General features: G+C 42.0%; 1 protein-coding gene across 1 annotated transcript in view; it reads left to right on the forward strand.

Annotated features, from left to right (window-relative positions):
* The window catches only part of LOC137300274 (probable G-protein coupled receptor 139), a 62514-nt gene that overhangs the window by 28287 nt on the left and 6382 nt on the right, over positions 1-27845 (forward strand). The window contains exons 3-5 of the mRNA XM_067969398.1: positions 2146-2267; positions 7512-7558; positions 8414-8578. Coding sequence (XP_067825499.1) covers positions 2146-2267; positions 7512-7558; positions 8414-8578 — 334 coding nt within the window. The remainder of the gene's footprint in view (positions 1-2145; positions 2268-7511; positions 7559-8413; positions 8579-27845) is intronic.

A 27845-nucleotide genomic window follows, 5' to 3' on the forward strand; every position in this document is an offset into this window, starting at 1 on the left:
AAGGACTGGTGAGGGGAAAGGTAAACATAGAGAAAAAACATGGGCGATAATTAGAAAGACATAAAGATAGCTAGAGATATAGGCGGAGAAACAAGCAGATTGTCAGAAAAAAGAAAAATGGAAAACAAAGAAGTGAGGAGACAGAGAGAAGGTAGAAAGTAGGTTAGAGAAAAGAAGTGATATGGAGAGTGACAAAAATAAGAATACGAAGACAAGGAGAGCGAACAGAAGGACAAAAGGAATGAAACAATTGAACAGGAACAGAAAATTGAGACAGATTCACATAAAGGGGAGGGAGTGTGGGTGTAAGGGAGAGATAGGAACAAAAAGGGGCAGATACAAAGTTACTAGGAGACAAACAGAGTTATTAAGACAAGAGAAAAAATAAAGTGAGAAACAAAGCAGTTATTTATATATATATAGAGAGAGAGCGATAGAATGCAGACATGGAAAGAATGAGAGAGAGACACTGACAAAGCATTACAAAGTGATAGAAGCGGAGAGGCAAATAGACAGAAGATATCAATTCAAAATTACTAGAGACTGAGAGAGAGGCAGAGCAGGAGAGTTTCAGAGCTAAAAAGACAGTACGAGAAAGCGAGAAAGAGAACGAGAAAGCAGGGAGAAGACATTTTAAAAATATAGGAGCGAGGGGGAGAAATACAAAGATTAAAACATAGATTGAAAGAAATGGGATGAAATACAGAAACAGATGCAAAGAAGAGACATAAAATTCAACTAGAAAGAAAGAAATAGACAGAAGCAGAGCAGGAAAGAGTAAAAAACAAACAGAATGAAACAAGGACAGATGAAAAAGGAAGGAGGAAGCAACAGTTGAGAAAAATAAAAGGGAAAAGTAGATACACAGAGTAACAAAGACAGAGATAGACAGAGGCAAACAGATAGAGAAGGATACAGATGCAGAGGTGGAAAGATAAAAAGACGGATGAATTCGGAGAGAGAGAGACCGAGTGAGAGGGACAGGGAGGCAGATGTAAAATAAGTCAGAGAAGGCAGAGAGAGAAGGCAGGCAGCGACATACAGACAGAGAGAGAGACGCATTGAAAAAAAAAGTGAAGAGACTTAAACACGGGCAGAGAGTCAGAAATGAAAGTAGGAGTGGAAATAGCAAGATAGAAAAATACACAGAAAATAAACGGAGATAAAGGATATAAATGGAGAACAGACACATGAAAGATGGACAAACATATAGAGCGACAGGAGGATGGAGACAGGAGAGAAAAAAGAACTCAGAAAGCATTAGTTAACCAAACAAACTGTGCAATCAGCTTGGAATGTGTGTGAGTTCTGACTCTCAGACCATCAGCAGATGAAGCAGACGAATTCATGTTTGTTCTGGGGTAATACTCTTTTAGATTTATTTTTGACTGTTCTATAAGTGACGTCTGGAGGCTGCACAATGAAATCATTCAGTTTTGTGTATCTGACCCTGGCCATTACTTACCACAGGAGTTTCCCAGCTGCTCTGTGTAGTAAAGATTCATCTGATGAACCAAAGCCTGAGTATAAATCGGCTTCAGCATATCTGAAGAAAAAGGGGTCTTTTGTGCTTAGCTGGCTGGACGTGCACTTATGGGGCAAGCTAAGGAAAAAATATATATCAGGTGGATCGTTGCCAGCAGCGAATCAGGAGATGTGGTGAAGAGTGGCAAAAAATCAAAGTGGTACATTACATTGAGTACAGTATATAAAAATATATGGCTTTGCAATTTTACATCAAAATTGGTGATCACAATAAAAGCAGCAAATAAGACAGTATATTTGATTTTTAAAATGTTGCAAATGTAAAACTGTTTTTCTGGAAGGACTATTAAAAGGATTGTTAACAGCACATTATAAAAGATCATACAGCAGAAAATAGATCCAAAGCAACGATTCCAGGAGGGCTAGAGTTCGTTTGAACACCTGCCGACGTAATTTGGTTACTTTGTGGACACTGAGAGAAAACAAGTGAAGTGTCAATCAATCGTGGGTTGTATCTGTAGGAAGCTGTTGTTGAAAAGCCACCGTCCCCCGAGGTGTGATTCTGTGTTAAAAAGGTGTTTAAAAGCTGGGCAGAAGTTGAGTGGGGAGATTCACAGATCCACCACGATTGCTACAACCTCGCCTTTCGCTTCCTGGCAGCACCACCTCACCTGGAATGTTTATGACTGCTCGCCACCTCCCAGCTTCGATGCAGGTTTACAGATTGCCTGTGAAGCAGATGACCTGGTTACAAGAGAAAGCAACGCTACACTACAACATGGGTATCCATCAAAACACCTGAAGTAAAGGGAATTAGGGGTTATGGGGAGCGGGCAGGAAATTGGACATGAAGCTGAGTTCGGATCGGTCAATGCCCTGTGGGTGGCGGAGAGGGCCCAGGGGCTATGTGGCCGGGTCCTGCTCCGACTTCTTGTGTTCTTTAGATTTGTGGTTGGGATCAGATCAGCCATGATCTTATTGAATGGCGGAGCAGGCTCGAGGGGCCGATTGGCCTACTCCTGCTCCAATTTCTTATGTTCTTATGTTCTTATCTTCCAGGCAAGCTTGAGCCAACCACCGGTACTTTCGTTATGGCGTTTGAGTAAGATACACATTTGATTCGCAAACGGTTATACATTTGGGTATCCAATACGTGTGTTTTATTGTTGTTAATGCAATTCTAAATCGGGTACAAACCTAAGATGTTGTTTAAACTCTAATGTCAATTTTTCTAGTGTATTAATAATAAATTATATTTTTCTTTATAAATCCATGGTTTTGCCTGAAGTTTCTTCAGGAAAAAGAGCCCATTAAGTTAAATGTAAAATTAAAACTTTTGGAGATAAAAAAAGCATTGCCCCAAATTAAAGTGTGAAGTCACTAAGCACCTCTTTTCTCCTAAATCTGCACCATGTGTAACTTCCCCAGTGGCCTGCTGTATTCTGTAATAAATCACAATGTGCTCTTAACCCTTCTGCCGTGTTACTAAACTGGACAGGGTCCCGGAGCACTCTCCTGCTAGGTTACTGTTACAAATAGTGTTATTCTTTCAGATTAAATAAAATATGAATAATGGAGAAATAAACCAAATCCCAAATCAGAACTACATTCAGATTGAGTCCAATTTTAGTCTGATTTATTTAACAGAAGCTAGAATTACATTCTTTGCACAAAATGACTATTTTGACCTTTCCTCCGAATGTCTGGTTTCTCCTTATCCGTAAGCATTACATCGAATTAATCAAATGATAATCCATTCTTTTCGCAGAAGTTCACGTTTGGTGCTTAATTACTTCACAGCATCCAAGTCTTTGTGTTAAAAACCAATAAATGCCATCCTCAATCAGTTTGTAACTTCAACTGTAGTGCAACAGTGAGTTAACAGGAAAACCAAGCGGGAGGCATTCAAGGGGAAGATTCCAAAGGTGCAGAGTAAACATTTTCCCAAAAAGAAAAGGGGTGGGGTTTCCAAATCGAGAGCCCCCTGGATGTGAAGGAGCATATAGGGTAAGATAAGGCAGAAAAGGAAAGCCTATCTCAGACGTCGAGAACTCAATGCTACAGAAAGCCTAGAGGAAAAAAAGTGCAGGGGTGAAATTAAAAAAGAAAATTAGGAAAGCAAAGAGACGACATGAAAGAATATTGTCAAGTAAAATGAAGGAAAACCCAAAGATGTTTTATAAATACATGAAGAACAAGAGGATAACTAAGGAAAGAGTAGGGCCTGTTAGAGACCTACGTGTGGAGGCAGAAGATGTTTTTATGTTTCTTAATGAATACTTTGCATCTGTCTTCACAAAAGAGGGGGACGATGCAGATATTGCAGATAAGGAGGAGGAGTGTGAAATATTAAATGGGATAAACTTAGTGAGAGAGCAAGCATTAAGGGGATTTACATCTTTGAAAGTAGATAAATCACCAAGACCGGATGAATTGTATTCCAGGCTGTTAAACGAAGCAAGGGAGGAAATAACGGAAGCTCGGACCATCATTTTCCAATCCTTACTGGATACAGGCCTGGTGCCGGAGGTTTGGAGGGCTGCTAACGTTGTACCATTGTTTAAAAAGGGAACGAGGGATAGGCCGAGTAATTACAGGCTAGTCAGTCTAACCTCGGTGTGGGAACATTATTGGTATCAATTCTGAAGGACAGGATAAACCGTCACTTACAAATGCATAGAGTAATCGAGGACAGTCAGCATGGATTTGTTAAGGAAAGTCGAGTCTGACTAACTTGATTGAATTTTTTGAGGAGATAACAAGGAGGGTCGGTGAGAGTAGCGCATTTGATATAGTTTACATGGATATTAGCAAGGCTTTTGACAAGGTCCCACATGGCAGACTGGCCAAAAAAGTACGAGCCCATGGGATCCAAGCGAGAGTTCAAGTTGGATCCAAAATTGGCTCAGTGGCAGGAAGCAAAGGGTAATGCCCGACGGCTGTTTTTGTGACTGGAAGACAGTTTCCAGTGGGGTTCCGCAGGGCTCAGTACAAGGACCCTTACTTTTTGTGATAAATATTAAAGATTTGGACTTAAAAGTAGGGAGCATGATTAATAAGTTTGCAGATGATACAGAAATTGGCCGTGTATTTGATAGTGAGGAGAAAAGCTGTCGACTGCAGGAAGATATCAATGGACTGGTCAGGTGGGCAGGAAGTGGCAAATGGAATTCAATCCGGAAAAGTGTGAGCTAATGCATTTGAGGAGGGCAAACAAGGCAAGGGAGGACACAATCGAAAATAAATAAATAAATAAATGGGACAATACTGTCAGGTATAGAGGAAGTGAGGGACCTTTGAGTCCATGTCCACAGATCCCTGAACGTATCAGGGCAGCTAGATAAGGTGGTTAAGAAGGTATATGGAATACTTTCCTTTATTAGCCGAGGCATAGAATATAAGAACAGGGAGATTATACTGGAAATGTATAAAATACTGGTTAGGCCACAGCTTGAGTAATGTGTACAGTTCTGGTCACCACATTAGAGGAATGATGCAATTCCACTGGAGAGGGTGCAGTGGAGATTTACGAGGGTGTTGCCAGGACTGGTTAATATTAGTTATGAGGAAAGATTGGATAGGCTGGGGTTGTTTTGTTTGGAACAGAGGAGGCTGAGGGGTGATTTAATTGAGGTGTACACAATTATGAAAGGCATAGATAGAGTGGATAGGAAGGGCATATTTCCCTTAGCAGAGAGGTCAATAACCAGGGGGCATAGATTTGAAGTGATTGGTAGAAGGGTTAGAGGGGAGCTGAGGGATAAAAAATCACCCAGAGGGGAGCTCACTGCCTGAAAGGGTGGTAAAGACAGAAACCCTCATCCTATTTAAAAAGTACCTGGATGTGCACCTGAGGTGCCTTGACCTACGAGGCTACGGAACAAGTGCTCCCCCTGTGGAATCCTAACGACCTGAACTAAACCATGTGTAGCCTCCATCACACAGAATACATTCTCATAATATATTAATACTGACTTTTATATGCTTAACCTAACTTTCTTGATATACTATACATTATTCTGTACATGGGTACAGAGATTTAAATGTAAGGTAGATCTCCTCAGGAAGGAGGGAGAAAAGACCGAGAAACGGTTTGAAACTGAGGAGCAGATATAAATTCAACGACATAAATCACGAACTGAAGGAAAAAAGGAAATAACATGCAGAGAGAGAATGCAATTAGGAATAAACAGAGATTAAGTATGAAAATCACGTCAGGAAGAAGAGAGCGAATAAATTAGTAGAAGGATCTGATATTAGGAATCAGCAAAGATTTATAAATTCTAGAGGGACACAAGGAAATCACGGAGATAGGGTTTTAAAGTGGGAATACAGATTTAATGATCAAAATCACGATTAGAGGGAGAGAGGGAAACATGAAGAAAGGGACAAATACTGGGAATAAACAAGGACTTAAATATAAAAATCACCTCAGGGAGCAGATTGTGGAATATCTGGGTGTAGGGGAGTGAAATTTGAGATAAAATGAGAAATATATATAAATATCACCACAGAAGGGAGAAATTACGCACAAAAGAATTGCTGGATAAAAAATGATCCAAGTCCATCTATTTCGATACAATGATAATGGAGTTGGTGATTAATTATAGAAATCGATCTCAATCTATGGTGTGGATTGTGACATATTGCGATATTCCAAATTGTTTGAGTGAATCGACAGTCCCTTTTACATCCCTCCAATTTTTATTTGATTGAAGTTAATAGGAATAAAAATGGGGAGAAATGTAAAACCGGCTGTGGATTCGCTCTCACCCGTGTTACACCATCACACAAAGTCCCAATCTACCCCAATGAGTCTACAGCAGACCCAGACATGAGCTGTGGAAAACTCTGTGAACATTAGGGTATAAATTGGTCTCGGGCAGACCCAGGCATGAGCTGTAGAAAGCTTTGTGAACTTTAGGGTATAAATTGGTCTCGGGCAGTCGAGTAAAACAGGTGTTAAAGAATCAGCAACCCCTTTTACAATCCGCCCGATTTCCTTATCCATTGAAGTCAATTGTTCGGAAAAACGGGCCAACAACAAAACGGGCTGCTAATGCGCTATCGCTCATTTTGCACTATCGCTCATTTTGCACTCTCGCTCATTTTGCGCTACTGCCGAAGACCAATTTCACCCCTAGTTGTTTTTCAGAGCATTGCATTCTGTAATTGATCGGGTGAGATAGTGTGCGATAGGACACCCCGCGATTGTGTAGACAGTCTGTCAGAGAACAGCTTTTGATGGAAAGATTTGCTGGAGTGATTCCAGGGATGAGGAACTTTAGGAACTGAGTGTTTCCAGTAGTTTCTGTTTTTAATTTTGCTCTTTCACTTTTCCTGACAACAAGAAACTTGCCTCAAGGGCACAGCTCCTAGCGCAACTAACACACACACACAGTGGAGGTAAATGCACTTTACATGTATATTTCGTTGCAATCATCTACCACCATTCAGTAACCAAGGAAGTAAAATACTCACAATGAGCAAAAGCACTCGCATACTCTGCTTTCCATCTTATCATTTTACCAACAACACACAAAAACACAAAAATGTTAAAGTCCACATGCATACGTCAACCGAATATGAGAATTGAGATCACTTGCTCAAAGACTATGCCTATTAATGTATCTTTTTAAAATTACATTCACAGTTGAAATGATCCATACCGGTATCCAATTAGCCACACGCGCCAGTGGCTACTGTATTGGACATCACTGGTCCAGGCCACAATAAATTGATTCCACTGGGACTGTTCGGCTGAACCCTAACTCTATACATTCTTACAACCAATAAAAACAAACCTGCCGCGGATGCAGTTCGAGGTGGTTTTCTGGAAGGAACAAATCAACTGGGCTGAAAAATCTCCTCCAGCCGAATAGACAAATAATTGTTCTGTCTATGTTTCAGTACTGATCGTGAGGAGTGGGATTGCGAACCCACACCGCCACGCGACCTCAACACAGCGCATCACTCCTAGGCGCATCTTTCACTTTACATAATCAAACGATAACATTCTCTTTCAGACTGATGGAAATCCTGATATGGTTAGCGAGTGGCAGTCGAAACGTTGGTATGTTTTTTGTGTTTTGCCTGTGTTGGATTGTCATCTATCCTTATTATACGGACAGTTAGCCAAAGTTGTGGGTCCGAACAGCGCACGGGCCATCGCAAGATTACTTAATTTGTTTCGATTTTTTGTAACTCTTAAACTTCAAGCTTTAGGAATAAATCCACACACAAAGTCACGGGGATTTTTTTTTGTGTAGCATCCGTTACATCTTTGCCTCTGGAGCGGAGAAACAGATCTTTCTTTTTATTTGTCTTTTTCCGATTTGCAGATAAACGTTTAACTCGCGGCCTTTTCCCGTTTAATGGTCACAAACAGCAATAGACAGACAGAGCCTGCCTGACCAACTCGAAATGTAGAAAAGGTATCAGTTTAAGACAAATGCATCAACCGAGAGAGACAAAAACAGAGAAAAAGACATAAGGCAATCGAGTAATAAAAGCTCAATGAATGCGGTCGAAATATTTCTCATCCTTGATGTCTCTCTGTTCCATCCCCAATCATTCAGTGGCGGGTATAACATTTCACTGTAAATAAATGTGATAAAGAAGACGAAACTAAATAACCAAAAACTGCCGAAACCCGGGACCTTCAAAGCTTCAGTCCAAAGCTCTCCCACAGCGAAGTAAACTTTGTGTCATTGTCTGGGAAGAAAATATAACGCCGGGAATTGCCCCTACTGTTCATTTCGTATTTCACGTAGAAACATCGCCGTCATATATACAGAGCTACAGTTTATAAAACAGCGCACTCATACATACACACCTAGTTTATATCTACCCAAAGTCTTATTTATAGTTCTCACCAAAGTCTGAACCCTGTTTTCCAGATACTGTCCGTCCTGCTTTGTATTTTCAGCATTGAATTTCCTGCAGTCCGGCAAAGGGAGCGCGATATCGGTCCTGGCGGTGAATGCTGCTTCTGCCGGATGTCTCGGTGTCCAGGAGCTGGCGGGGATTGGAAAGCTCTTGTGTCACATAAAATGTCTGAAATGCCCGTATACACATGAAGGTCATCGGCGCGGTGCGTACACCTCGTGCTGCAACGTTAGCGGGTCTGACATCAACTTAAAAGGCGGCGTGTTGGAAACACGTTGTGGTCACAGTTTCTTATTGTACAAAATTGAACCTAAATCATTCAAGATGGAATGTTTTCTTTGCTGCATCACAATAAACAATAACTTATTATAAAGTTTGGCTCATTAGTTCCTCAGTGTCAGAGGGTGAATTGTCTGATCCCCTCATTTATTTCATTGTTCATTCAGAATCAGCCCATAGATTGACACGGAGAGATAATCACAGCGAGAGATAGTGTCGGTAAACACAGCGAGAGATACAGACATTATCGATAAACACATCGAGCGATACAGACATTATCTGTAAACACAGAGTAATAGAAATAAAAAAGTACAAACATTGACGGACAGTGACAGGTAGCTGACAGGTATCAGTGAGAGGACATGGTGCAATTACAGCTTGATTTGACTCCGTGGCTTAGCTGGTCAAAGTAAACAGGAGATCATGGATGCGATTCCCAGTGGTGCCTTTTTTGTCTGTGTGAAATTTACCTCATTTGTGAATTAAACAACAAAATATCACAGGGTGGCATTTGTATTAGTTCCGGAATCAACAAGGAAAGGATTCCAGAATTGCAATACAGAAGTGCTCCTTCATTGTACTGACGGAACTCTCATACAATGTGTCCGAAACACGTTTGGAGGATACTGCTCTCGAGAGCAAATTTTATAAACGTCTTTACTTACAACCAGCAACCGATCTCCACTAAAGGTTGCGAAGCGAAGCGGTTTCAGAGCAGTTTTCGGTGTTCAGCTTTTGTCCGCAATGTGCAATTAGTAGAAAATCATTTGAAGCACATCTTAGTATCATTGAGAATGTCAGGCTCAGGACAGTTGGGATGGAACCGCCTCTTACAATAAGTACAAAGGATAATCGATTACAAAGTGAAAAAGCCAATCCAATCTCTCAGCCCCTCTCTCCGTCATTTTCTTGGTGAGTGGATGTAAACCAGCAGAAGAAGCCGGAACAAAGGACCGAGCCCGTTAGTTTGTTCCTTTTCCTTCGGGAGCGTACAGTTGAAGAGAATGATTTCTGTTTCCTGCTGGACAATTAACTGGAATGAGCGGTGTATCTGGTTCCCATGGTACCCGTGAAACATCCGTGTGTATATCTGATAGTAAATTGATACCTTCCTCCCTCACTAATTATAGGAAACTTTCGGCACGGTTTAATCACACTTCAGAAATCCAGAAACGCAGAGAAAGGGAGACACCTCATGGTGACATCACCTACAGGTGAGAGAGGTTTGCAGGTTTACCTGGAGCTGTAAATGTAGAAACTCCTTCCAATGTACAAACTCCCTTCACCAACAGCAATTCAATTCTAACTAATCGGAGACTTTTGTCATTTGTGGTGATTCTACTTTCTGGATTTAAAGTAGCAGTAAAATCCGCTGTGTGTTATACAAATAGCCGTTCTGTTAATACAAAACCTTGTCATCCGACCTATCATGAGCAATGCGACAGCGGGTATATTAGGTTACGGACAGTCCTGCCTCTTGCAGGTGTTCTCTCGGTCACACATCCGGCATCACCTCTCGGTCTCACACTTCAGAGTCACGCATTTCTGTTTCAGACTTTTACCTGAAGGTCAACAAATCATAAGTCAAGAGGAAGGGAACAATCAAATCAAATATTTAAGAACGTTAACAGATAGAAAATTATTCAGAAATGATTGAGGAAAAAATGAAGCAAACGGATCAAGATGAACAATTAGCAATGAAAAAAAAGACGCGTTTTGACCCCATTGTAACTCGAACACTTCTGATGTGGAATCAGACACCAATGTTGCGCAATCAGGTGCCCCAGCAAGCGAGTGCAGATGGATCTATAGGAGGGAGAGAGGTATGGACCGCCGCTAGAGCTCTTGGAGTGTGAGAAGTAGCAGCAGCAGCCAAACCAACTCAACAACAGCGCAGGGTCGCTGCTCTCTAGTCCTGCCGGTCTCTCTTTACTGAACGGGACCGATCCAGGTGCAGCTCAGACATAGGCTCAGAAATCTCACTCCTGACAGATTCACTTCTTTAAACGTTATTTAGATTCAGTTCAGGATTTAATTCAATCCTCATCTGCCCTCCTCGCTGTCAGTTCAGGGCTTCATTTGAATTGATACTTGGAGCTCTGTTTGACAGGGTGCAGGCTGTTTATGTATTTCTCAGTCCCACTACTCCCATTACTTTCACTTTCTGCTGCTAACTGCTGTTTGATACAAAGCATCGGTCCTGTTAAATTGAACAATGTTTGCACCAGATTCCTGGTTTAATGAACATTGAACATTTTTACAAACACTTTAAGTGCTGTGCTTCCCGTAGTGTAGCGATTCTCACATTTGTTTAAAACGCGTGCGATCGCGATTCGACCTCAGGTAGAAATCTTTCATTATATTGGAACTTGCTGCAGATGAACCTCCAGGGGCGAGTTCCTTCTCCTGTGTGAAGGGAACGTTAATCGGCTGTTCCTATTAAATTTAACAACGGCTGCACCAGATCCCTGGTGTCATAAACACTCAGCATTTTTAACCAGACTCCTCATACAAAATTGCAAAGTGTTTCACAAACAAAACACAAAATGTTGACTATCACTCGGTAACGTTTCTTTCAGTCTGCAACAGAAAATTATAGGTTGATTACAAAAATTGTTCCTCTTTTATAGCGTTTAATTAGTTAGATGTAATTAATTAAATAGGCTGACAACAGCTTTGTAAAGTTAACTCCCTGACCGAGAATCAAACCCGGTGGTGAGTGCGCCAAATCCTAAGCACCAGACCACCACAGAGCAGCAAATGCGATTGACCAAATCCGGTTCCTTTGATCATCTGACTCACTCTGCTGGCAGAAAACTTAGGGTACGAGGCCCTTTCGTGCGAAAACGTGTCCTGTCCCCTTGATGAAACTAATATCTGCAACTCATGAACTGAAGCGAATTGCGCTCGAAGCAGGTTTAGAAAATGCGCAGAGCAGCCGCACAGGAATTCCAAATCCACCCTGCGTGGAGGAAAAGAAGTGACAGAAGCAGAAGGAGATGCTCCGTGAAAGATTTGGACCCAGATCTGCTGCATGACACTTTACATATTGCCAATGTAAGGAGTCTTACAACACCAGGTTATAGTCCAACAGTTTTATTTGAAAATCACAAGCTTTCGGAGGCTTTCTCCTTCGTCAGGTGAGTGTCGGATTCCTTGAAAATTACCGCACATATAGCCATAGAACAATGCCTGGTGATTACAGATAATCTTTCCAACTGCCCGTTATCAAGGCCATCAAATGAATTGAATAGTGTTCAGACAGAGAAATATTAGATACCAGACTACTGAATATACAAACGGCCAGAACGGTGTTGTAAGATTCCTTACATTTGTACACCCCAGTCCATCACCGGCATCTCCACATCATACATATTGCCAGCATTTAACTGTAGCTCACAGTGTCAGAACAGTCACTTATCATTAGCCTTTTATGCAAGTTCTTGCACTGCATCTCATCAAAAGCCCTCGGTTATCACCGCACCGCTTTCTTCAAGTTGAATTTCAGTGTGAAAACATAGACGATTTCAAACCTAATCAAGGTGTGTGAGATTGGAAGGAGAGTGCGAGTGGGGACCATGTTCCTGGGGGGAAGTGAGATCAGCTCCTGAACTTTAAGATATTCCGCACAGAAAAGAAGCAGGGAGATGAGATCTTTGTGTCTATTTATCTAGGCATTTGCAAAATCCATCCCAACTCAATGGCTAGCACCGTTCTTTCCCTCTCTCTCCCTGCTGTCCGTGTCAGGTTGGGTTTCATGAATTCGCCGTGTTTGCATCGAGCATCTAATTCACTGGCAGCTGGAGGAACAGAGCAAGCTGGAGGGAAGTAAAATTGAGAAACAGGAGATGCCACGTGAAACGGGCAGAATCTTGTGTGTGCCAGTTTCTTCAAATGATCCACGGCAGCCCGGCGTCGCCTCGCAGATTTCCCAGGAGCTGCATCGATTCGGCCCGTGCGTGCCTGCGTTTTGTAAATGGAAACAGAGACATCAGCAGTTCACTTTCCATTTCACCCACAGTCGGTTCTGTCATGGTCTGAACAAGTCTTTCATGTTCTCACAGAAAATGCCACGTTGTCGGGACTGGACTGCACTGAGCTGGGAGACTGAGTTCAGTCAAATACTGAAATCAGGACCTTAAACAAAAAATGTTTTCCCCTCACACATTCTGATACATTAGTGTCTCTATACTTGAATTATTGTGTTATTCATTATATCCTTCCCGAGGTGTAGGGCTCAGAACTGAATGCAGTATTCCAGATGTGGTCTCACCAGAGCTCTGTACAGCTGTAACATAACTTGCATCCTTTTGTATTCCAGCCCTCTTGAGATAAAGGGAGAGAGTGAGAGCGCAAGAGAACGAGAGTGAGAAAGAGTAAAAGAGAGAGAGCACATTGTATTTTTTTCAATTCGTTCATGGGATGTGGGCGTCGCAGGCAAGGCCAGCATTTATTGCCCATCCCTAATTGCCCTTGAGAAGGTGGTGGTGAGCCGCCATCTTGAACCGCTGCAGTCCGTGTGGTGAAGGTTCTCCCACAGTGCTGTTAGGAAGGGAGTTCCTGGATTTTGACCCAGCGACGATGAAGGAACGGCGATATATTTCCAAGTCGGGTAGGTGTGTGACTTGGAGGGGATCATGCAGGTGGTGTTGTTCCCATGTGCCTGCTGCTGTTGTCCTTCTAGGTGGTAGAGGTCGCGGGTTTGGGAGGTGCTGTCGAAGAAGCCTTGGCGAGTTGCTGCAGTGCATCCTGTGGATGGTCCACACTGCAGCCACAGTGCGCCAGTGGTGAAGGGAGTGAATGTTCAGGGTGGTGGATGGGGTGCCAATCAAGCGGGCTGCTTTGTCCTGGATGGTGTCGAGCTTCTTGACTGTTGTTGGAGCTGCATTCATCCAGGCAAGTGGGGCGTATTCCATGAAACTCCTGACTTGTGCCTTGTAGATGATGGAAAGGCTTTAGAGAGTCAGGAGGTGAGTCACTCACCGCAGAATACCCAGCCTCTGACCTGCTCTTGTAGGCACAGTATTTATTTGGCTGGTCCAGTTAAGTTTCTGGTCAATGGTGACCCCCAGGATGTTGATTGTGTGGGATTCAGCGATGGTAATGCCGTTGAATGTCAAGGGGAGGTGGTTAGACTCTCTCTTGTTGGAGATGGTCATTGCCTGGTACTTTTCTGGCGTGAACGTTACTTGCCACTTATGAGCCCAAGCCTGGATGTTGTCCAGGTCTTGCTGCATGCGGGCACGGACTGCTTCATTATCTGAGGGGTTGCGAATGGAACTGAACACTGTGCAATCATCAGCAAACATCCCCATTTCTGACCTTGTGATGGAGGGAAGGTCATTGATGAAGCAGCTGAAGATGGTTGGGCCTAAGACACTGCCCTGAGGTACTCCTTCAGCAATGTCCTGGGGCTGAGATGATTGGCCTCCAACAACCACGACCATCTTCCTTTGTGCTAGGTATGACTCCAGCCACTGGAGATTTTCCCCCTGATTCCCTTTGACTTTAATTTTAGTTGGGCTCCTTGGTGCCACACTCGGTCAAATACTGCCTTGCCACCGGAATTGTTGTTAGACGTGAGATTAAAGGATGGTTCAGAATCTAAGGTCCGTTCGGCCCGGTGGACCCTATTGTTGCAGGGCAGAGATATTAAGGTCCATCACCTCCCAGAGCCGCCTCGCTTGGCAGGAAACCTGGTGTATCAGGGAGAGAAGCATCAGTGTAAGTTGGCCAATCAACACTACCAAAAAGGTCCAATAAAGGCGGGATCATTTCCAGACACGAAATATATATGTAGATGGCTCCAGTAGGTAGAGACAGCATGTGGAATATATGGCCCGGACAAATCAATGGAATTATCTATTAAACTGACTGCATGGATGTCTGCACAGGCAACCGAATTGGCAACTGCACCGTATGTGGTCACACATCCAGTTGAGTTCCCAACTCCCTTTGCCATACATTCAGACTCCATATACGTTTGTAAGTCTTTGATAGAGTACCTTCCGATCTGGGAAAAGAGAGGCTTTATATCAGCTGATGGGAAGACATTACCCTCCGCTCCTAATTTGCAGGAATTTTTTCCAACAGAGCACAGGAAGTGCCCTGAGAAATAGAAGTTCATAAGTCCAGCACATACTATAAATGAGACTCTATGGTAGGGAAATCTGGAAGCAGATGAATTGGTTAGGAAAGGAGGTGAGGAAGGAACGGATTGGGAGCCAGTGGAAATGTTTCCTCCAATGGAAGCCGATAAATACCTGACCGAATTGATTTAAAACAACTACAAGACAGGGATCCTGAAATAAAGGCAGTCTTGTTAATGCTAGAAAAGAAAGAAAGCCCAAGGGGAGAGTATGGTAATAGCCCAAATTAAAGATGAAAGGTGGGATCTGGTTGTACATCAAAAGTGGGTGGTGCCACAGAATGAGCGAAATGCTTTTCTTTACCAAGCCAATGATGCAGCCACTTCACGGCACCCTGGTCAACGGGGAACGTTAGAAACGCTCCAGTAAGTAAGCATGGTGACCAGGAATGAAAGCCTAGGTGGAGCATTACTGTCAAAACTGTTTAATTAGTGTCCAAATACCCGGGTGCGCTTACCAGGAAGACACTGTTGCGCCACACTCGGGTGACAGCGGGCCCTTCGACAGATCCTCAGATAGATTATATTTTCCCCAGTCAACTCGAGGTAATCGATATGTATTGGTTGTTAGTAGACTCATTCTCAAAGTGGGTAGATGCATTTCCAACCCACAATGCAACCGCACAAGCCGCTACTAAAATATTGGTGAACCACATAGTTGCCAGATGGGGACTCCCGATGTCCATCGACTCGGACCATGGAAGTCACTTAAGAGGGGGCACTGCAAACTTTTATTTAGCTGATAGGAATCAAAGCAAGATTCCATATCTCCCATAATCCTACCACATCAGGCATAGTGGAGCGATTGAGCCAAACATTAAAAACAATGCTAAATAAATTAATTGGAGAATCCCGAAAAACTTGGGACCAGTTGTTCATCTTAGCATTAATGGCTATGAGATCTGCTGAGTCATGTACCACCAAGGTTTCACCCCATGAGTTAATGACAGGGAGGGTGATGAGAACGCCTGAACATTTAATGTATCAGGATATGTCTGAGCCTCAGTATCATCTTGGCTCAGGAATGGTACGTTAACCAATTACGTGATCAATTGCAACAGACAATGGCCTTTACAGCCGCTAATATTGGATAATCTAAAAAGGCCATAGAGTTATATTTAGACACCAAAGTAAGGCAGTAGAATGGGACGTGGGACAGAAGGTGATGGTAAAAACATACCGACAGAAAGGGACATTTGTAGCTCCTTTTTCTGGACAATGCCCCATCATGGATAAAGCCAGTCTATCAGTGTACAAAGTAGTCTTGAAATAGGAAAAGAAAAATGGTTCCATGTCAATCAGTTAAAAGAGTATAAGGGAAATATACTTGTTGTGGTCGATCAACTGGAGGAAACAATTCCTCTAGTTTCACCCATGATGTGGGATGAAAAGGACGACATGATATTACACCCCTGTGGCAGGTCAGAGAAATAGTGGCCCATGGCAATTAAGGCCGAGGCCATGGCCTCGCCCACCGTGGATGGGTGATCCCTCAATTGTGTGGAGCGCGAATCAAATGAGAACAAATACAAGATGGCTACGATATAGAGAGAATCGTGAAAAAAACAATAAGATATTTGCAAAGATCAAATATTATGCAAATGATAGTTAATCCAGGTGAAATGCTTGAATCCTAGTTATGAGTAAGAAGGGATACGAGATGTTAAATACTATGGCAAGGTGGATCGGATTGATAACGAATGGATCTGCGGGAGTGAATGCCTATCACACCAACTTGGTTGGGTCAAAGAACACTCTTACCTTACCCTGTGGGCCATTGGTCGTGAAAGTATGGAATGACATCGTGATCTCAATAACACCTACTCCATCCATATGGGAAAGATATCTGTCGTGGCGCAAGGAAGCTGCAGAGGAAACAAGGCGTGATGGATGCATTGATAGCCTTTGCCCAAATGGATTGTACAAACAGTGACTTTAATATTCCAGGAACTGCCAAACAGTCATGTTTCCTCAACGGCCTGGTTATCATATGAGACCAATAATTACGGAGGGACCGTCTATAAAGGCTTTGTTTCATTCAACGCACAAGTCTTGAGTTTGCACATCAGAAAAGCTAAAATGGAGGATGCTGGATTCTATCAGCTGCAGGTCCAAGAGTTACATGACAGTAGGAAGGTTACCATTTTGGGGTCACTACTTTTGACAGTGGTAATCAACCCATACAATTGGACTGTACTCCATAGTATCAGCGCATCACGAGAGAATAATTTTAACAAGTCGCAGATAGAAGCTAGAGTTTCGCCCCGTAAATCTGTTGGATTGACCAGTAGATATAAAAGTGATATTCCCCTAATTACCGGGGGTCCGCCTTTCATTAAAAATGGTGCCCCATGGCACCTATTAGTATACCTTATGTAATTGCAGAATCCCAGGCCAACAATTTAACAGTGGCCACGGCTATCTTATGGTTTTCTTATTTCTGGGGAAGTATTGGGCCAGTCAGGTTACCTTCAACAAAAGTGATGTGTAAGGAATGTTCTATAAAACTCATTGCTGAAGATAGTGAAAAGCCTAAGGCGGAAAGTCTTAGACTGGAATGGCTCAGAAACAGAGCGAGGGCCGACTAACAGAATAGTCATTAACTGGATTCGGCAAGGGGTTCATAATAATCTGCGTTATGAGTTGGTACCAGTGTTGATGTCCCTATCAGAGATAGCCTTTCCATCAGGGTTGTGTCATCAGGCCCACAGTAAATTATAAAGCGCTTTTCAAGAAAGGAAGGAGAGAGAAAACAGGGAACTACAGGCCAGTTAGCCCGACATCAGTCGTCGGGAAAATGCTGGAATCCATGGTCCACTGCTGCTCCAATTTCATATGTTCTTACCTTATGCAATGTTTCAGGAGATAGTACATGCCTCCCACCAACGAATTGCAGGTCGAGATTTAGACCAAGCATGGGACCCACAACCTCACAAACCAGGCCATAAAATTCATAAAAACGGTGTAGCCGAGCGGAGAGTTATGGGGGGTACTGCAGGCACTTCAACATGTAATAGATTAGATATTGAATCTATGTGGGAACATGATGAATCGATACGTAAACAACAGATGGGTATTTTACAAGCATGAATAAAGGGGATAGAGATCTTATACATGAAACTCAACAGGGTATGGTATCGACAGCCAAAATAAAAAAAAAGGAACAAATAATAGTAGGTGTAAATGACGGAAGAAATGGAAGTAATCGGGAGCTTCAGGAACAGAAAAAATCCAAAGCCATCACATTTTGCATGTACGAGAGTTTTGTATAAAATCAGATCCAATAAGGGTTGAACGATGTAGAGAATAACAAGATCCCAAAATGGGTTACTGATAAATATTTATGGCAATGGTATAAAACAGACTATGACCCATGTAAGGCTTGAAGATGTGGAACAGTAAATCTGGTTCATGTAATACCACAACGGTAAAAATAGTTCCCTCACTTTTGATTGCTGTGCCTCAGATACGGGACAAACCAAGGGAAGTATTCAGTCTACACTCAGTGGTTACGCTTGAGGGTGATACCTTTCAAGAATTCACCACCTTTCCCAAACATCTGATAAGGGAACACGGAGGAGAATGCAATAGGTTGGACCTGTCTTGCTATAGAGTGGTGTCAGGGACCTGGATTTGCCAATGTGGCATACTCAGCGAAATATGTCTACCTGTGAGTACACCTAGGGGATGAGGACCCTGAACGCCTGGTGAAAGTTATCAATCGGTGGGTTAGTACCCACGTGTCTTATCAAACCCGAGGTCGGTGTTGTAAAATCACCAGTGACATTGCATTCATCCATGGCACCATTATCTGTCCTATCACTTATTCATCTTTCTTTCTCATCTCCACAGAAGTTTGTCAGGTTGGGGAACATACTCTCATACCAATGTGACCATACAATGTGATGGACACTCATGTTAATTTCACCCTATAGCAGGAGACTTTAAAAGCCGTTATACTCTTTGGCCACTCTATTCCTCCGATATCATTAATTCTTAAGTTCATACTGGCATGGTCACATGCCTCACTTCAACACCTGGTTAAAATGAAACAATCCAACGCGTTTATAGAATAAAAAGTACAAAAGCTAGGAGACCATGAATGGTGAGAAACTATGTCTCATGTGGGACAACATCCATGGATCAGGATAATTAGCATGACTTTAATAAGTACGCAATGTGTACTGGTGTTTATTATGATAATTTGCTTATATGTAATGTGACATTTAGTTAGAAAACATGGAAAGGAAATATTCTTTTTGTGAATGTCACGGCAAACCTTTCTTAAAGAGGACTCAATGATAAAAACCTAATAACCAAGGCCAATGCTCAAGGTATAAAGTGGATCAGTCAGAAGATCAGATAGACCCACTTGAGGAGAGCCTGTGGGATTAAAAACCCCTTTAATTGAACAATGTTACATTTGAAAGAAAGGTTTAGCTTTGCCCATTTTAAACATTATATCTGAAAAGCTGCAAACGCAGTGATGTAGACAGAATTGGTTTAAAATCTGTTCTCGCAAATCCTATTCTTTCCCCTCATTGTCGCTGATTACAATGGAGAGGATGAGATTATTAGAACAAACAGCTAGATGCGTAATATAGAGCTTAAAGCGTTGTTACATTTTGAAAACACAAGCTTTTCATCACAGCTGGGGGTAATGTAAGAGAAGGAGATTGCTGAAATATAAAAGGCAACATGTTGCTAAAAAACATGCATCAAAGTTTGATTACAATAAAGCCATGTGCCTCTCATTCTTTTCTGGTATTCTATTCAAAGAATTAGAATTCTTAAAACATTAGAGTGTAACATCCAGCATATTATAAACTATAAAAGGAAATCGTATAAGAGACCGATTTGAAACCGTTGAAGCAACTAGAATTGGAGACATCAAAACCATTAACCTAGTATGGATAAAAAGGAGCCGCACATTCCGATCTATGCATGAAAGGTCATAAACAAAGATAATAAAGTGGTCTCCCACATTCCATGATTTGAACACATGCGCCTAAGTATATCAAAGAAACCTAGTCCTAATAACAAATGGGGGACTGCACAAAAATAATGACATTTTCTTCCAATCCTACGTCTTCTTGGTCCAAAATAATATAAAAAGAAGACTTTGCGGTGAAACAAACCTCTCTGTCTCTCTCTCTCTGTAGTCAAAGGAGCGAGCTTAAAAGAAAACTTTGCTTACAACAAGGATGTCCGAAACAAATTCAAATAATCTCAAGTGCCAAAAAACTGACCACTTCATGCCTTGATGAGCAAAACCCTTGGTTTAAGGTTGTACATGTATTACGAGATTTGCCTGAAGTTCATATAAGTTGTTAAATTATTAAATAATAATGTTGCGAATGATAAATTGTATAACGAGTAGAGTAAAGTCATACGTATAGTTTGATGTTGCTTCATGTATCATTAAATAATTACTTTTGATTAACGAAGCTACTGTGAGTGTGACTTTCTTTGCTTGACCATTATCCATATTCAAGAATCACTGCAAAATCATGTGCTGCATTGGTTTGAGGCGCTGTATTAGTTTGAGGCTCTGTATTAGTTTGAGATTCTGTATTAGTTTGACGTGTTGCATTTGTTTGAGGTTTTGTATTTGTTTGAGGTGATCTATTAGTTTGATGTGCTGTATTAGTTTGCAGTGTATTAGTTTGAAGGTTTGCATTAGTTTGAGGTTTTGTATTAGTTTGAGGTGTTTCATTTGTTTTAAATGCTGTATTAGTTTAAATTGCTTTATCAGTTTCAGGTACTGTATTAGTTGAGGTATTTTATTAATTTGAGGTACTGTATTAGTTTAAAGTCTTCTATTAGTTTTACGTAGTGTATTAGTCGGTAGACACGGACACGATGGGCTGAATGGCCTCCTTCTAAGCTGTAGCTTTCTATGATTCTATGATTAGTTTGAGGTGCTGTATTAGTTTGAGGTGCTTTAATGGTTTGAAGTTCTGTAATTAGTTTGAATTGCTGTATTAGTTTGAGGTGCTTTATTAGTTTGAGGCGTTGCATTAGTTTGAAGTGCAACAATCATCGAATCCAACTTAGATATGGGGATGGTGCCAGACGACTGGAGGATTGCAAATGTTACACTCCTGCTCAAAAAAGGGAATAGGGATAATCCCGGCAATTGCAGGCCAGTGCGCCTAAGATCGGTTGTTGGAAACTTTTAGAGATAATAATCAAAATTAATTGGCACTTGGAAAACTATGGGCTAATAAATGAAAGTCAGCACGAATTGGTTAAAGCAAACTCGTATTTGACTAATACAGCATCTATGATTCTATGATATTATTAGTTTGAGGTGCTTTATTGGATTGAGATCCTGTATTAGTTTGAGATGCTGTATGAGTTTGAGGTGCTGTAATAGATTGAGGTGCGGAATTAGCTTGAAGTGCTTCATTTCAAGTATTTTTATGCCATGTGTGCAATTAGTTGCAATGCTCAGTCTCTATAAAGATTTTTTTTTAACAGACCTACTTTGTATAAGAAGAATGTTTTTAAATAACACCCTAACTTGAACAGCCCAATTGTGTGTGAAAAAGCAAGAGAGTCTAATTATCCGTTACACAGCCTCAAATTCCACACTTTAGTTAGCAAACTAAATGGCTATAGCTAAAGACGGGAGCCTCATCCCAGAGCGATGGAGCAACCCTGGGAGGGAGTCTTGAACTATAATTTAATTACTGAATGAACACAGCAGAGTGAAGGACATCACAAAAACAATATAAGATGTATAAATGGGCCTGACTTTGGTTGAAGGAACAACACCATTACTGGGAGAATACTACATCCAATTTCCATTAGTTGATTAATGTCATCATAATTCTGCAGTGTTAAGGATTTTACAATTCAGTCTAAGCACGAAATATATTCCATCACAGAAAGACTGAAATAGGCTGTCGTAATCTGTTGTTCGAACAAATAGAACGAATTTGAACGATGCTGTAACCGCAATGTCCCCGTGGAGACCCCACAGGGTACAAATTAAAGGATCTGGGAATGTATTGCCTCATAGTGTAATTCAGAGCGATTGCTTGCAGCACGAAGGGACAGATCGATACGCAAACAAGAAATGCTTGCAACATTTTTCAGTATCAGGAAAATATACTACCTGATCCTCGCCGTCATTGGTTTTCCTGGTGAGTGACTGCAACCATTGAAGTTGTATAAATCTGTGTGAGAGCGGGTCTATGGTTTTGCTCTATGACCGATAATGTTACATTCTGGTCGACCAGTGACTATTATACAGTCAGCGGATTAGTGATATAATTTCAATAAATAGGATGTCATAATTGTTAACGATCATATGTGGCCATGTATTACTGGGAATGCGTGTCGACTAGAACTGTAACCGTGTGGGTCACTAACCGGAGTGGGATACCTTACCCCGGTGGCCATGTATTACTGGGAGTGTCTGTCAATGTAGAATTCGACTGAATGTGGGTCACTAACTGGAATGGTACATTGCGAGACTAAGAAAAGTTCGTAGTCAGAGGGATTTGTGGCTCCTTGTACTTGAATCACAGAATGTTAACATGCAGTTACAGCAAACAATCAAGAAGGGAAATGGTATATTATCCTTCATTGCAAGGAGTTTGAAGTATAAGAGTAAGGCGGTCTTGCTGCAATTGTCTCGGGCCATGGTGGGACCAGACCTGGAGTACTGTGTACAGTTTTGGACCGGTTCGTGCGGCTGTATGACCTAACCCGGCCCTTATTTCTTCTGTTTTTATGTTCTTATCTACTGAGTGTGGGTCACTAACTGAAGTGGACCAGCTGACCGTAGTCGCCATGTATTACTGGGAGTGTCTGTCACTGTAGAATTGTACTAAGTGTGGGTCACTAACCGGAGTGGACGACCTGATCTCATTGGCCATGTATTACTGGGAGTGTCTGTCACTGTAGAATTATGTAGACTGTGGGTCACTAACCAGTTTTGAACAACTGACCGCAGTGGCCATGTATTACTGGGAATGGCTTTCACTGTAGAACTGTACTAAGTGTGGGTCACTAACCGGAGTGGTACACTGAGAGACTAAGAAATGTTGGTAGTCAGATGGATTTTGGAGTCTTCGTACACGAATCACAGAATGTTATCATGCAGATACAGCAAGCAATTAGGAAGGCAAATAGTATGTTATCCTTCATTGCAAGGGGGTTGGAGTAAAATAGTAAGGAGGTCTTGCTGCAATTGTATAGGACTCTGGTGGGACCACACCTGGAGTACTGTGCAGAGTTTTGGAAAGGCTCGTGGGGCTGCATGGCCTACTCCTGGTCCTATTTCCTTTGTTGTATGTTCCTATGTACTGAGTGTGTATTAGTTACCGGAATGGACCACCTGGTCCCAGTGGCCATTTATTGTTTGGAGTGACTGTTATTATAGAATTGTACTGAGTGTGGGTCACCAAGCGGAGTGGGGCACCTGATACCAGTGGCCATGTATTACGGTGAGTGTCTGTCATTGTACAATTGTACTGAGTGTGGGTCATTAACTGGAATGGTACACTGAGTGTCTAAGAAATGTTCGTAGTCAGAGCGATTTGGGTGTCCTTGTATCACAGAATGTTAACATGCAGTTACAGCAAGCAATCAGGAGACAAGTGGTATGTTATCCTTCATTGCAAGGGGGTTGCAGTATAAGAGTATGGAGGTCTTGCTGCAATTATATAGGGCTCTGGTGGTACCAGACCTGGAGTACTGTGTGCAGTTTTGGACAGTCTTGAGGGGCTTTATGGCCTACTCCTGCCCCTATTTCTTATGCTTTTATGTTCTTATATTCTGAGTGTGGGTCACTAACCGAAATGGACCACCTGATCTCAGTGGCCATGCATTACTGTGAGTGTCTGTCACTGTAGAATTACGTAGACTGTGGGTCACTAACCAGTTTTGAACAACTGATCGCAGTGGCCATCTATGACTGGGAGTGTCTGTCACTGTAGAATTACATCGACTGTGGGTCACTAACCAGTTTTGAAGAACTGATGTCAGTGGCCATGTATGACTGTGAGTGTCTGTCTCTGTAGAATTACATCGACTGTGGGCCACTAACTAGTTTTGAAGAACTGATGTCAGTGGCCATGTATTACTGTAAGTGTCTGTCACTGTAGAATTATGTAGACTGTGGATCACTAACCAGTTTTGAACAACTGATCGCAGTGGCCATCTATGACTGGGAGTGTCTGTCACTGTAGAATTATGTAGACTGTGGATCACTAACCAGTTTTGAACAACTAATCCCAATGGCCATCTTATTACTGGGAGTGCCTGTCACTGTAGAATTTCACTGAGTGTGGATCACTATGCGAAATGGAACACCCGACCTCAATGACCATGTATTACTAGGAGCATTTTTCTCTGTATAATCTTATAAAGTGTGGGTCACTAACAGAGGAAGAAAACCTGATCCCAGTTGCCATGTATTAATGGGAGTATCTTTCACTGTAGAATTGGACTGAGTGTAGGTCACTAATCGAGGAGGAGCAACTGATCCCAATGGCCATGTATTATTGGGAGTATCTGTCGCTGTAGAAATCTGAGTGTGGGCGACGATTCTGAGTGGAACATGTGATCCCAGTAGCCATGTATTATTGGGTGTCTTCTGTCACTGTAGGTTTGTAGCGAGTGTGGGTCATTAACTGGAGTGGAACACACGGCCACAGTGGCCACGTATTACTGGGAGTGTCAGTCAGAGTAGAATTGTGCTGAGTGTGGGTCACAAACCGGAGTGGAAACCTGACACCAATGCCCATGTATTACTCGGAGCATCTTTCACTGTATAATTGTATAGACTATGTGTCACAAACCGGAGTGGAACACCTAACCAGAGTGGCTATGTATTACTCAGAGTGTCAGTCAGAGTAGAATTATACTGAGTCAAGGTCACTAACCGGAGTGGATCACTGAGGGACTAAGAAATACTGGTATTCAGAGGGATTTCGATGTCCTCGTACACGAATCAGAGAATGTTAACATGCAGTTACAGTAAACAATCAGGAAGCAAAAGGCATTGGTGTATAAGAGTAAGGAGATTTGCTGCAATTAAGAACATAAGAACAAAAGTAAAAGGAGTAGGAGTAGGTCATCCAGCCGCTCGAGCCTGTTTCGCCATTCAACAAGATCATGGCTGATCTCCTACCTCAACGCCCATTTTCCTGCAGCATCTCCATATCCTTTGATGCCTTTAATATCTAGAAATCTATCGATCTCTGTTTTGAATGTATTCAATGACTGAGCCTCCACAGCCCTCTGGGGTAGACAATTCCAAAGATTCGCCATCCTCTGAGTGAAGAAATTTCTCTTCATCTCAGACCTACAAGGCCTACCCCTTATTCTGAGACTGTGACCCTTGGTTCTAGACTCCCTTGCCAGGGGAAACATCCTCCTTGCATCTATCCTGACGAGCCCTGTAAGAATTTTGCATGTTTCAATGAGATCAGCTCTCATTCTTCTAAACTCTCGAGAATACAGGCCTAGTCTACTAAATCTCTCCTCAAAGGACAATCTCACCATCCCAGGAATCAGTCTGGTGAAACTATGTTGCACTCCCTCTATGGCAAGTATGTTCTTTCTTAGGTAAGGAGACCAAAATTGTACACAATACTCCAGGCGCCTCCCAAACCCGCGATCTCTACCACCTCGAAGGACAAGAGCAGCAGGTACATGGGAACAACACCACCTGCACGTTCTCCTCCAAGTCACACACCATCCCGACTTGGAAATATATCGCCGTTCCTTCATCGTCACTGGGTCAAAATCCTGGAACTCCCTTCCTAACAGCACTGTGGGAGAACCGTCACCACACGGACTGCAGCGGTTCAAGATGGCTGCTCGCCACCACCTTCTCAGGGGCAATTAGGGATGGACAATAAATGCCGGCCTTGCCAGCGACGCCCACATCCCATGAACGAATAATTTTTAAAAATCACCAAGGCCCTTTATAATTGCAGTAAGACATCTTTACTCCTGTACTCAAATCCTCTTGTAATAAAGGCCAACATCCATTTGCCTTCCTAATTGCTTGCTGCACCTGCATGTTAGCTTTCAGTGACTCGTGTACAAGGACACCCAGGTCCCTTTGAACATCAACATTTTCCAATACCGTACCATTTAAAAAATACTCTGCATTTCTGTTTTTCCTACCAATGTGGATAACTTCACGTTATTTTTCCACATTACTTTCCATCTGCCATGTACTTGCCCACTCACTTAGCCTGTTCATATCCCCTTGAAGCCTCTTTGCATCCCACTCACAACTCCCACTCCCACCCAATTTTGTGTCATCAGCAAAATTGGAAATATTACATTTGGTCCCCTCATTCAAATCATTGATATAGATTGTAAATAGCTGGGTCTCAAGCACCGATCCTTGTGGTACCCCACTAATCACAGTCTGCCAATCTGAAAAAGACCCGTTTATTCCTATTCTCTGTTTTCTGTCTGTTAACCAATTCTCAATCCTTGCCAGTATATTACCCCGAATTACTTGTGCTCTAACTTTGTTCACCAACCTCCTGTGTGGGACCTTATCGAAAACCTTCTCAAATCCAAATGCACCACATCCACTGATTCCCCCCTATCTATTCTACTAGTTATATCCTCAAAGAGCTCCAATAGGTTTGTCCAACATGATTTCCCTTTCATAATTCCATGCTGACTCTGCCAAATCTTATTATAATTTTCTAAGTGTCCTGTTATCACATCCTTTATAATAGATTCTAGAATGTTCCCTCCTTCTGCTGTCAGGCTAAGAGGTCTATAGTTCCCTGTTTTCTCTCTCCCTCCTTTCTTAAATAGTGGAGTTACATTTGCTACCCTCCAATCTGCAGGAACCGTTTCAGAATCTATAGAATTTTGGAAGATGATAACCAATGCAACTAACTATCTCTATAGCCACCTCTTTCAAACCCTGGGATGTAGATCATCAGGTCCTTGGGAATTATCGACTTTCAGTCCCATTAATTTCTCTAATACTAATTTTTTTGCTCATACTAATCTCTTTCATTTCCTAATCCTCGCCAGACCCTTGGTTCTCTGATATTTCTGGGAGGTTTTTTTGTGCCTTATTCCGTGAAGACAAACAGAAAGTATTTGTTTAATTTCTCTGCCATTTCCTTATTCCCCATTATAAATTCTCCCGCCTCTGTCTGTAAAGGACCCACGTTTGCCTTAGCCAGTCTTTTCCTTATTGCATATCTATAGAAGCTTTTACCTTCCGTTTTTATGTTTCTTGCTAGTTTACTCTCATATCCTATTTTCCATTTCATTATCAGTTTCATGGTCCTGCTTTGCTGAATTCTAAAATGCTCCCAATCATCAGGCTTGCTGTTTTTTTCTGGCAATTGTATTTGCCTCTTCCTTTGATTTAATGCTATTTTTAATTTCTCTTGTTAGACACGGTTGGACCAATTTTCTTGTTGGGCGTTTGTGCCTTAAAGGAATATATATTTGTTGCAAATAATGTATTAAATCTTTTAATGCTAGCCATTGACTGTCTACTGTCATACCTTTTATTGTAGTTTCCCAATCAACCACAGCCAACTTGCGCCTCATACCTTCATAGTTTCCTTTGTTTAGATTTAAGACCCTAGTTTCGGATTGAACTACATCACTTTCAAACTTAATGAAGAATTCTACAATATTATGGTCACTCTTCCCTAATGGCTCCTTTACAACAAGTTTATGAATTAATCCTTTCTTATTGCACAATACTAGATCAAAAATAGCCTGTTCGCTACTTGGTTCTTCAACATATTGATCTAGAAAACCATCTAGCATACATTCCAGGAATTCGTCCTCCACAGCATTAGTGCTAATTTGGTTTGCCCAGTCTATATGTAGATTAAAGACCCCCGTTATTACTGTATTACCCTTGTTACAGCGCTTCTAATTTCCTGCTTTATACCGTGCCCTACATTACCACTACTGTTTGATGGCCTATGAACAACTCCCACAAATGTTTTCTGCCTCATGCTATTTTTTAGCTCCACCCAAACTGATTCTACATCTTGATCTTCTGAGCCAAGATCCTGTCTCA

This window comes from Heptranchias perlo, chromosome 2, assembly GCF_035084215.1.
Source record: "Heptranchias perlo isolate sHepPer1 chromosome 2, sHepPer1.hap1, whole genome shotgun sequence".
Lineage (NCBI taxonomy): Eukaryota > Metazoa > Chordata > Chondrichthyes > Hexanchiformes > Hexanchidae > Heptranchias > Heptranchias perlo.